The 12,909-nt window shown below is 44.2% G+C and overlaps 1 protein-coding gene across 4 annotated transcripts in view; it reads right to left on the bottom strand.

Moving 5' to 3' along the window:
• The window catches only part of IFT81 (intraflagellar transport 81), a 67,270-nt gene that overhangs the window by 23,826 nt on the left and 30,535 nt on the right, over positions 1-12,909 (bottom strand). For all 4 annotated transcript variants that reach the window (XM_084762693.1, XM_084762691.1, XM_084762694.1 and 1 more), the window contains exon 12: positions 3,345-3,494. In XM_084762693.1, coding sequence (XP_084618819.1) covers positions 3,345-3,494 — 150 coding nt within the window. The remainder of the gene's footprint in view (positions 1-3,344; positions 3,495-12,909) is intronic.

Here is a 12,909-nt window from a genome sequence, read left to right as displayed (position 1 = left end):
GGCATGCACTCGCCGTACGTGCCAGGCTGCTCTCACTCACTTATCCAGTCCCTCTCCTACACTAGCTTTTTAAGCACTGCTCTAGCTCACTGTATAGAGCAGTGAGCAGAAAGGAGGTGGGCTCTTCCTTCCAAGAACACAATAAAACAACACATAAAAGGCACACAATAAAGCCAGTAGGTAGAATACACTCAAGGTGAGAACAGATCTGGGTACTTCGTCCTAAGGTTGTTACAGAAATATGTGACATCTGAGCGAAGCTATGATGGAGGTATTGAAGTGGGACCCCAGAAACGGAGTAGCAATGTTAGTTTGGAAGAAAAACATAAGCATATAACATCCTGGATGATAAGTGGAAAAATATGTGTGTGTATGCATGTGTGTAAGGTTGCCTACGTGTGGAGCCCAGAGATCGACCCCATGTGTCGTTCTCAATTGCTGTCCACCATTTTGTGTTTCAGTTTCTCACTGAACCTGGAACTGTTTGATTTGGCTAGAGTGACTTGCCAGCAGCCCCGGCCATCGCCTTGCCCCTGCCTCCTTGTGCCACGACTACAGGCTTACACAGCGCATTTGACTTTCACATGGGTGCTAAGGATCAAACTCGGCTTCTCACGCCTACATGGCAAGCACTTTACTAACTGAATCATCTCCCTAGTGCCTGTAGACAATACTTTAGGAAAGAAGGAATGGTCAGCTATGTTACATGCTGTTAAAAGGTTGAGTAAGAAAGGGACTCAAGCAGGGCAGCCGTGGCACACACCTTTCGTCCCAGCACTCAGAGGCAGGCAGATCTCTATGAGTTCCAGGCCAGCCTGGTCTATGGAGTGAGTACCAGGACAGCCAAGGCTACACAGAAAACCCTTGCCTTGAAAAAGAAAGACAGACAGACAAGGACTCAAAGTTGGACTCGTGATATAATAAGAATTTTCTTTGGAATGACAAGTTAAAAAACCTACTGGAAAGCCAGACATTGTGGCACATGACTATAATTCCAGCACTCAGAAGACTAAGGCAGGAGGATCAGGAGTTCAAAGCCAGCTCGGACTACATAGTGAGTTTCAGGCCAGCCTAGCCTACACAGTAAGACCCTGTGTCAAAGAACTAAAAAAAAAAAAAAAAGGAAGAATATTCCCAAAGGTTGGATTCTGGGCTGCCAACAGGACCAGCCATCATAAAGAAGGAATCACAGAGAACTAGCACACAGCTCTATATGCATTTCCTCTGTATGCATAATCAAAATCCTAAGCTGTGCACAGCAGAGGAAGATACTCAGAAACAGAGTGGAGACTGGGATATGATTGCTTAAGAGATATAGACAGATTTCATCATTTTCACAGCACTAGGGAGACAGAGGTAGCAACCCAAGACTTGTCACCATACAGGAACCTGGTAAACGCCCTGGCTTCCGGCTAAGGCCACAGAGGGCTGCGTCTTTAAAGGACAGGAGTACCTAGCACCAGACCAGGCCCAACAGTAACAGTGAAACCTAAGGACTGAAGTCTCTGCTACTACTACAAGGACTGTATCCTTACCAGGAAGTGAAAACTAAAAAAGGTCAGCTCTAACAGTGCCCCTCTATTAGATTAAAGTGATCTGCAAGGAAAAAAAAGTTAAATCCTCCTTTGGAAGGAAAATTTAAATAGGGCCACAAAATTATAATCACATATGATGTCTGACATCAAATAAAAATTATAAATAAATAAACAGGACTAAACCACTAACAATCAAGAAAATAACAGACAAGAGAAATAGATGTCTGTTTAAATTTAATAGACAGGAACTTTGAATCCAAAAAGTAGGATCTATAGGCACACATACGTAAATATAGGCGCACACACACACACACACACACACACACACACACACACACACACACACACACGATTAGCGAACTAGAAGGTAGCAAAAACAGGCCTGGAAAGGTAGGTCAGCAGTTAAGAGCATTTGTTGCTCTCATAGAGGACCCAGGTTGGCTCACAAACATCTCTAACTCTAATTTCAGGGGTTCTGAATACCTTTTCTGACCTCCATGGACACCAGGTACACATGTGTCACACATACATATATGCAGGCTAAATACTTACACACATAAAAAGAAGTAAATCTTAAAAAAAAGAGAAAGTAGCAAAGCACAAAACAATTAAACAATCTAAAGTGAATCATTGTAACAAACAGTGAAAAAAAAGAAAAAGTGAAATACATAGCCAATTCAAAAAGAAGAAAAAAAATCGGGCCAATGAGCTGGCTCAGGGGTAAGGACACTTGCTGCCCAGCCTGGTGGGATGAGTCTGAACCCTGGGACCCACGTGGTGCAAGGAGAGATTCCTGGAAGTTGTGCTCTGACATCCACACACGCTATTACACATGCACATGCATATGGACTCACAATAAACACATAAATTCATGAAATAACAACAAAAAGAAAACCTGGGGAATGGTGACTAAGACTAACGCAGATGTAACTGGAGGCCAAGTAGAAGGGAAGAGAGAGACAGATTGATACCGAGGGGGTCACAGGGAGTTAGACGTCCACAGCACAAGAGGAGCCTGAAAAATCCTCCAAACGTTTGATTTAAAGTCAAGGCCATGGGAATCAAGTGGAAATTAGAAAATAATCTGAATAATAGTTACTACTGTCAAATTGAAAACTAGTGTTGTTAGGATCCCTGGTTGGTTCACAGTAAGTTTTAGTCTTCGCTTCTCTAGAGACAGTATTCATCTTCAGGAAACTGAAAAGTTCACACTGTCAGTGACGTGAGACGTGCACTTGACCTCTCCCAGGACTGCTCTCACAGCAGCACCCTGATGAAACAGCTTCCCCCCGGGGAAGAGGAGGGACACTGTCACACCAAGAGAGCTGCAGGGAACTGGCCTGCAGAGCAGCGCAACAGCAGCGGTCAGTCAGCGCTTACTCGCCAACCGCAGCACAGAGGGAAGGAGCAAGCCTGCAGGCAGCCTTCCTCACAGCACCCTCCCTGGACACTTCTTTCCAAAGCTCCTTGGAAGTACAAGTGTAGGCCATGATAAATAAATGTTCTACAGTCACTCGCTTGGAATGATAATTTTACTCCTATTAACTAGCTAACTAAAAGAAAAATCTACTTGGATGTCCAACTTCTATTAATAACCCCAAAGTAGGCACACATATTTTTAAAAGGCAGTGCTTACTGCTGTATTAAAAAAAATAATAAATGAATCAGCTTACACGACATCTCTGTAATTAATCAAAGAAAATTAATAATTGGATGATTTTCCAGTAAAAACAATGACCTCACCATAAAGCTGTAAGCCATGAGCGTCCTGACATTTGTACGTTAGCAGTCACAATAAAGCTGTATTACCAGTTGATGCTGAATGGTTTCCTGACGTTGCTTCAGAAGTTCCTCTGTCCTCTGCAAGAGGCCAAATTCGGCCTTAAATTCAGCTATTATCTGATGCTTCTTTTTGAAAATTGTACTCTTGCTTCGAAGTTTACAGACATATCGCTTGAACTGCAAAAAAGTACCCAAGCATTAAAAATAAAATCATATTTGAAAGCTTTTCTTCTATACTTAGCAGTCCACACACCAGAAGCCCAGTTTTCTTAGAAAACTAGTAAAGACTTTCTTTCTTTCTTTCTTTCTTTTTTTTTTTTTTTGGTTTTTCAAGACAGGGTTTCTCTGTGTAGCCTTGACTATCCTGGACTCACTTTGTAGACCAGGCTGGCCTGGAACTCACAGCGATCCACCTGCCTCTGCTTCCCAAATGCTAGGATTAAAGACGTGCGCCACCACCGCCCAGCTAAGACTAATTCTTAATATCCATGCACTTAGTGTGTATGCACCATATGCATGCAGGAGACAGAGTCAGGAGAGGTGTCACACTCCTAGGAACTGGAGTCAATGACCATTGCTGTGAGCCATCGCATTGGGGCTGGGAATTGAACCTGGTTCTTCTTTGTTTTTTCAGATAAGGTCTCTCTATGCAGTCCTAGAACTTGCTATGTAGGCTACACTGGCCAGGCGTGTGCCACCTCACCCCACTATGAACCTGCTTTCTCTCTAAGAGCAACAAGTTCTCTTAATCACTGAGGTATCTCTCCAGTGTTAAGGCTAACTACTTAATTAATTTTTTAACTCACCTCAGTATTGATATATTATATAAAAGCTCTTCACTTTAGACTTTACAAATAAGAAAAAAAGCAACAAACAAACAAACACAGTGCAAACCCCAAAACAGTTCAAGGATCTAAAGAAGAAGGAGGAGGCCGGGAAAGCTCTGGCCGTGGTCTTGTCACAAAGCCCTACTCCAGCAGACTGTTCTGCTAGCCATGCACTCCACCCACTGGGCTGACCACAGAAAACCAGTCAGCAAGCTGAGGACTGAACAGTGGCTGCTTCCCTGGGAAGAATTTCAGGCATGGGACAGGAACTCGCCCTAATATCTAAGGATATGGAATGTTAACAGGACCTCATGGTCACTGAATGCAGGCACTTACCTCCATGTGATATCCACGCTATGACTACGCTACACTAATTAAAGAGCCATCACTAAGACACACCATCTAGAGTCTAGAAAGTCTAAAAACTACGGTGGGACAATACGAAGTCTTTGTTTTCTATAATCAGACCATTGCGTTTCTATAACAGCATAAATTTTTGTAGGGAGCGTAGAAGCATTTCAATTCTTTTTTTTTTTAAAGATTTATTTATTTATTATTATGTATACAGTGCTCTGCATGTATGTATTCCTGAAAGCCAGAAGAGGGCGCCATATTACATTACAGATGGTTGTGAGCCACCATGTGGGTGATGGGAACTGAACTCAGGACCTTTGGAAGAGCAGGCGGCGCTCTTAACCACTGAGCCATCTCTCCAGCCCCCAACATTACAATTCTTAATAGACCAGTGGTGTTAAATGTGAGCCATGGTGTAATGGCATGTGCTCTGTTTATGCATGCGCGGGTGTGCGTGCATGCCTGCGTGCATGCATTCATGCGTGCGGGTGTGTGTTTCAAACAAGGTTGTAGAAAGGTCCTGCCTGTGACACAACATGAGTTAGCACTGCCAGAAATACTGCAGACTCATTACATGTTTGTACATATTTGACTTTGAATTAATTTTTGGTTGCTGAATATTCAAAAACCTTTTACTGCTGCCAATCTTTTATGATTCCAAAAATCTGTTACATCATACCATGAACTTACCATCCACAGCTTTAGAAAATGAGCTTTAGAGAAAGGAAGTTCAAAAATACTTCTTCTTCTTTGTGGATTTTTGAGACAGGATCTCCCTATGTAGTCTGTGTTAGACTGAACCTGAACATGACACTTGGCCTTGGCCTCCTTAGTGCAGGTGTTAAGGCATGCAACACTACACTGGGTTTACTTACATACTGGATGGGGAGGAAGAGAGAGAGACTGATTGTCTCAGTGTCCCTTGTAGCCAAGCTGACCTCAAATTCACAAGACAGCCAAGGCTAGCCTCAAATTGAGCCTTTTGCCTCCACTTCCCCAGGCTAGGATTACAGATGCAGCGCCACGCCTGGCTCTCCACATACTCCTCTGTAGCTAAGTTAGTCTTGCTACTCAGGGATCAAGCCCCCGCACAGCAACTTTTCAATGGCTGGGTTACAAAAGCTGCTCGAAAATCTGAGCCACAGCAAAGTACCCAGACTCTAATAACTCCCTAATTTTCCCTTTAAAGCATAAATGTGTAAGCCTGGTACAACCACAGATTCAGAATCCCTAGAGTAACTATACGTTCTATTAAAAGTGTCCTGGGCAAAGCGCCCAAAATAAACCCGCCCTGCTCATCTGCTATCCTGTGTAACATCTAGGCCAATTTCCCTCCTTTATCTCGCTGTGCTCCACAACTATTTTTAAAGGCTAAACGCTAGAAATGCTTTTGGTGGAAGAACAATTCCACATATTACTCACCATGCTCTCTGTGAGTGCTGGTTATTATTTGGCACTCTCTGTACATTCTACCTAGGGGAAGGGGAGAGCCAGGGTCACATGAGTCACAGTTCCACACAAAGAAGCAGTAGGTGGCCATCGAAGTGGCTAAGTGCATTCTACTGCTCCTGGCTAGTTAAGGAGAAAGGAACACAGCATCCATGTTTTCATTCTGCTGGCCAGCCCTTCTCATTACCACTTGGACTGTAGGTTATTCCTGGGCCTTTACGTGACACACAAACAATACATACACACTAATCTTTGAAACACTTTGTTTGTTTTTAGAAAAGGATCTGGCTATGTAGCACAGGCTGGCCTTTGAGTCTAGATCTTCCTGCCTCCTGCCTGAGTGCTGGGATTACAGCTTGGTGTCGCCATGCTAGCCTTAAATATACACTTCATAATTTCTGTAGGATATTTTGCCAGAAATGGTCAAAAGGAACTTGTGTTTCTGATATTCTGCCAAATTGTTCTTCAGAAGGCTATTTATAATACTTTTACAATCGATCTGAAAAGTGAACCCAGCGTTCTCTCTAACCCACACTTGGCTATTAGGAGGCTCGGCTTTTCATCACTTCTTGAGCACCTGCAGGAATCTTAAGGAGCAACACGTGTGCCTGTGCTGCACTTTGTCACTGGCCTGCGGTCTGTTGCGTGTGCATCTGTAACAATGGCTCTCAAACTTTGTGGTCTCATGAACCCTTTATGCAATCTTTTTTACTAGGCCCAGGCTGGTCTTGAACTTATCACCCTCCCATCTCATTCTTCCACGAGCTGAGATTGCACAAGAGCACTACCATGCCCACTGATCCTCTTAAAATTATCAAAGATCTCAAAATTTTTATGTAGATCCAACTATTGCTATTTACCATACTAGAAATGCAAAAGCAGTGTAGTATGCCACAGATCCTAAAACACAAGAAAAAGCAAGCATATGCTCTGCTAGCTCCCGCAGCAATGGTGTGCTCACATACGAGCCCCTAGCAGCTCGACTGTGTACTCAGGAGGTCAGCGTAAGAACTCCCTCTCTCCCCACCTCCCAGTTCAGAGGAGTGACCTAGAGGATGGCCAGTGACAATGACACAGTGGCAAAGTGGCAAGACCAGAGAGTGCAAAGAGTGAAGACGTAGGGAAACCAGTGGACTGAGGAATTGTGCACAGGTTACAACTGAGGGTGCTGGGAATATTTATGGAAGTGAGCTCAGCGGGCTGAATTCCACAGAGGGGAAGGATGGGTAGAACGGAGGGGCTGGAATGACATGGACGCACACTACTCGCAGGCATGGTGAAGGGTGAGCACACAGGAAATAATACTAGGGAGATAATGCGGGCTGTGGGGCACAAGACTGCTATGTGGAGGAGGAGGCTGGAGCACTCTGTAGGTTAGCTAAATTAGGCGGTGGGGGAGGGGACACAATACAGGCATGGTGGCACATATCTGTAATCCTGGTATTCCATAGGCTAAGGCAGAAAGACTGAATCTGAAGCTAGCCTGAGCTAGATGAACACTATCTTTAGACAAAACAAAGCAAAGCAAAATATAAAAAGACACACTAGGGATGCAGCTCTGGGTAGGGTGCTGCCTAGCACTCATGGAACACCAGGTTGATGCCCGGAACCACATAAAAACCGGATAGAAAAGCAGTCTGAATAAGAACGGCTCCCATTTGAATGCTTAGTCACTAGGGAGTGGTACCATTCGAAGGGATTATAAGGATTAGCAGGTGTGGCCTTGTTAGAAAACGTGTTGTCACTGGGGATGAGCTTTGATATTTTAAAAATCCATGCCAGGCCCAGTCTTGGTCTTGGTCGCTGTCTGTCTGTCTATGCATATTCTCTCTCTCTCTCTCCCTCCTCCCCCCCTACAGATCAGGATGACACTCTTAACTCCTCCTCCAGCACCATGGCCCACCATGATGACAATGGACTAACCTCTGGAACTGTAAGCCAGCCCCCAGTTAAGTGCTTTCCTTTATGAGTTACCATGGTCATGGTGCCTCTTCAGAAATAGAACAGCAACTAAGACAGATGTTGTGGTATACTTCTGCAATCACAGCACTTGGAAAATGGAGGCAGAATAAAAAGTTCAAGGTTTTTTTTTATTACATGGAGAGCCAAGGCCAAACTAAGCTATAAGAAACTCTGTCTTAAAAAAAAAAACCAAAACAAAACAGAAAAGCAAGCAACCAAATAAGCAGGGGCTAGAGAGACGTGTCAGTGGTTAAGAGCATTCGCTGTTCTTCTGGGGATCCAAGTTTAGTTCCTACTATAAGCACCTAAAACTCCAGGGCACAACACCCTCTTCTGGTCTCTGGCATACATATAAATATTTCAAAAAGTTAAGTGACTGTGTAAATAAGTAAATCCAACAGGGAGAAAAAGAGCAGATGTTACAATGATATAAAAGATCTTTTAAAACCAGCAAAGGGAAAACAACAGAGTGTTATAGCATGTTGGTAAGAATGAGTAGTCTGTGTTATATATACAAAGACAGATACCGGAAGTTACAGAATCATGCGTCACTGTAAACCTGCATACACAGGAACCATGAGCTCACTGATTTCTGATCTGAAGGAACTAGCTAACGCAACAAAAAGTAAGTAAGTTCATTTGTGGAAATACATTATAAGAATAAAATATTAGAATTTGTAAAAAAAAAAAAAAGGGGGGGGGGAGAAGAAGAAAAGAGAAAGCTGGGCGTGGTGGCACACTTGGGGAGGCAGAGGCAGGTAGATCTCTCGGAGTTTGAGGCCAGCCTGGTCTACAAAGTCAGTCCAGAACAGAGAGACCCTGTCTCCAAGAACCAAAAACAAACAAACAAATTGCTAGCTGGGTGTGGTAATCTCAGTACTCAGGAGGCAGAGGCAGGCAAAACCCTGTCGGAACAAAAGGTTTTGCCACAAGTGGTGACACACACCTTTAATCAGCACTTTGAGGCAGAGGCAGGCAGATCCCTGTGAGTTCAAGGCCAGTCTGGTCTACAAAGTAAGTCCAGGACATCCAAGGCTACACAGAAAGACTCTGTCTCGAAAATAAATAAATAAATAAATAGGCCCTACAACTGAGAACCAAAGCCTAGTACACTCTGCTTCCCATAAGCCACCTCTGCAAATAATATAGGAGGAACCAGTGGCTAAGGATAGTATTTTATTTGGACGGTTTCTGTTAAGTAGAAACTATCTTGTATGTTATTTCTCACCTTTGTTGTAACTTTTACTTTTGAAATACACCTCACCATTATCTTAAGACGTTTGCTCCCTATAAGAATTGCTTCTACAGGCTGTGGGAACTGGCCAGGAGGAAAAGGATAGAGGTGTGGTGCTAGCCACAAAAAGTACCTACCCAGAGGCAGTGGCCTACTATGGTAGCAGCATACTGGGAACTAGTGATGTACTACACCAACTGGACCCTGTACTACCTGAAATTCAGTAACAGCCTTAACAGCCACCTGCTGACTGCCAGTGTGGCCTGGAGCTGGCCTGGCCATCTGTGAAGGTGCACTTCCTCCTGGAGATGCAGAGGGTGAGGCCATGGCCGAATCCACTACAAATCAGCAGCAAACCTATACTTCAGCAGAGGAGCAGTGGCTCAAATTCGGGGATGACATCCCTACCATCCTTTGCACAAGCAGCAGAGCCAGACAGCAATGAGGGACGGCACATCCACCAGGAGGGTGAGCTGCACTTCCACCTCACCAGGCTCACTACTGCCGAGCCAGAGAGGGGATATCATTGGTATATCTTTGGAACGCTGAGGGAGGTGAGAATATGGCCACATTCAGGCCTACAGTTAGGCCTAGCACAAGTACATGGCAGACAGGGATGAGCTCTTCTCTGAGGTGGACAAGAAAGGAAAGAAGCGAGGTATCCCTAAATACCAGTGTGGCAAGCCCAGCTCTGAACTGATGCAGTAAGCCTGCATCACACCCAGTAGCATCACCTATGATGGCAAGGACACTGAGGAGCAATTGTAGGTGAGGGCCACTTTGACCCTGTGACCTGGGGCCCTCTGAGGCAGAAGCATCTCATCCCCACCTTGGCCATGAAGGAGGACATTGTCTTCTTCTATGACAATGGCTGAGTAGAGAACTCTGAGACCCCACTCCTGCCTTGGCAGGCACCCTGGCCCAACACGGACAGCACTCCAGTCCCTGTGCAGAGCCTGCGTATCTGGGTCTGCCTTCCTCCCCAGAACTACTGGTGCCTTCTGAACTACTCTCCCCTCCCCCTTGCTGGGCCATGACCTTCTCTCACTTCTGGGCTGAAAAATGGGTAGAGGTGGGCTGAGGTTGCTGCTACCACCACTGCCCTGTGTCTGTGAGCACTTAGAAAAAAATTTTGCTTCAAAGGCGTTGTCATTAAAGTAAGTGCAGACACATTTCAAAATATAACTGAATTTTACAAGTCTCAGACTGACCAAAGAGGTAAGTAAATGAACTTAGAGAGAAAAGAGGTGGTAATGAAAGTTGTATGACTTTTATAATTATCTCTATGTCATCAAACATTGGTTAAAATATCAACAATATAATTCTATTGTTTTAAAAAGAACACCTTGAGCCAGGCGTGGTGGCGCACAACTTAATACCAGCACTTGGGAGGCAGAGGTGGTGGATCACTGTGAGTTCGAGGCTAGCCTAGTCTACAAAGCAAGTCCAGGACAGGCAAGGCTACACAGAGAAACCCTATCTCAAAACAAAAACAAAAACAAAAACATCTTGGTCCTAAATGAAGGGACTGATATTTTTATATTTTTGGTTGTGAGCCTAGCCTTTAACAGCTAGGCCATCTCTCCAGCCCAGGGACTGATATTTTTAAGTTGATTATTGTAAATAAATGCTTTTTTGTTTGTTTTGTTTTGAGGCTTGGTTTTTCTACTTATCTCTGCTGTCCTGGAACTCACTCTGTAGACCAGGCTAGCCTCAAACACAAGAGATCCATCTGTCTCTGCCTCCTAAGTGCTGGGACTAAAGGCATGCACCACTATGCTTGGCTAATAAATGCATCTTTAAAAATTAGTTGAAGCCGCACGTGGTGGCACATGTCTTTAATCTCAGCACTCGGGAGGCAGAGGCAGGTGGATCTCTGTGAGTTCAAAGCCCTATCATGAAAATAAAAGAGGAGCACTTGTCACTCCAGCAGAGGACATGGGTTCCCAGCGGTCACCTGGTGGTCCACAACCATCTGTAACTCTACTTCTACGGGATCTGAGGCCCTGTTCTTTTTTTTTTTTTAGACAAGGTTTCTCTGTGAAACAGCTCTGGTTGTCCTGGACACTCTTTGTAGACCAGGCTGGCCTCGAACTCACAGAGATCTGCCTGCCTTAAAGGCGTCCACCACCACACCAGGCATGTTCTGACTTCTGAGGGAACTAGGCATATATATGTGCATGCACGTACATACATGTATGTACATACATACATGTACACAAAACACTTATACACATGGAAAATAAATCTTTAAAAATTAAGATCAGATATTTAAAATAATTTTAAAGAAAAATAATTTCAAAGTAGATTTTTTTTTTTCCGACACATGGTTTCTCTGTGTAGCCTTGGCTGTTCTGGCTTCGCTTTGTAGACAAAGTTGGCCTCGAACTCACAGCGATCCGCCTACCTCTGCCTCCCAAGTGCTGGGATTAAAGGCGTGCACCACCACCGCCAGGCCTTCAAAGTATATATTTACAAGAATAATTTTAAGCACCTGGGAAGACAGTTTAGCAGGTAGAAGTCCTTGCTATGAAGCCTGATGGCCCAGGTTCAGTTCCAGAGCCCATGTGGAAAGACAGATGTATCCGTGCACATCTGTAATCCTAGCCCTTCTGTAAAGTGATGAGAGGCAGACAGGAGGATTAGCAGCGGGTACCTAAACTATGCTGGAGTGTGCAGGTCAGAAACAACAGAGACCCTAATGCAAGAGCAGCAGGAGGAGAGAACCAACTCCCGTAAGTTGCCCTCTTGTGTCCACGTGTGTGCTGGGGCATGTGCATACTTACACTTGAACACATTAAATAGATATATCAGTCTTTACTAAGAGAAATCAATGTTACGCTAGTGAGACACTTCAATGGGTAAAGGAAATAGAGTGAATGTAAGAACTGACTCCCTCAAGTTGGGCGGTGGTGGCGCAACCTTTAATCCCAGCACTCGGGAGGCAGAGGTGGGCAGATCACTGTGAGTTCAAGGCCAGCCTGGTCTACAAAGCAAGTCTAGGACAGCCAGGGCTACACAGAGAAACCCTGTCTCAAAAAAAAAAAAAAAAAGGATTAAGATAAACGTCTCCTTATGCACTGTAATAGGTCACTCACACAGATGTGCCACCATTACAGTAGAAAACAAAGCCTGAAAAAAAAAAAGAAAGAAAGAAAGAAAGAAAACGAAGCTTGGCACTGGATAAAAGTACATGTCAGCAGCTATCACCAATCACGTGGACTGATCCACATATGGAGTCCGGCGTGGTCATTTCTGAGAGATCAGCCCTCAGTCTCAATGCTAAGGGAACACTCTAATCTATCTGCATGCACTGGGTGGATGATGAAATAATGATTTACAGCACTAGCTCTGCCTTTAGGAACAGTACTACAGACTCAGCTCCTTTGTGGTCGCAATGGAATCTGACAAGGGTTCTTTTTCCTTTTATCTACTTAGTGTGCGCCTAACCTTCTACAGTAATGGTCAGAGTCTGGGCTAGCTTACTCCTGACACCTTCCAAGCTTATTGGAAACTACCAAGGAGTTACTGGATTCTCAACCTCATTTGAACACTTACATGAAAACAAGAATTTGCCCCTGCTCCAAGTTTTCTGCTTCAATGTCTAGCATGAAAATCATGTTCCAAGTAATTAGCTGGAAGGCCTTTACAAGGCAACTACACAAGTACTTCCTGCTGTTCAGGACTATAACAAGCCTTGCACACTTTAAGAGAGCAATTAGTAATTCCACCAAACTCTCAAGTTGATTCTTACAACAACTGGACC

Source organism: Acomys minous (assembly GCF_964271855.1).
Source record: "Acomys minous genome assembly, chromosome: 16".
In the NCBI taxonomy this organism is placed as follows: domain Eukaryota; kingdom Metazoa; phylum Chordata; class Mammalia; order Rodentia; family Muridae; genus Acomys; species Acomys minous.
This window is presented reverse-complemented; position numbering and strand designations above follow the sequence as displayed.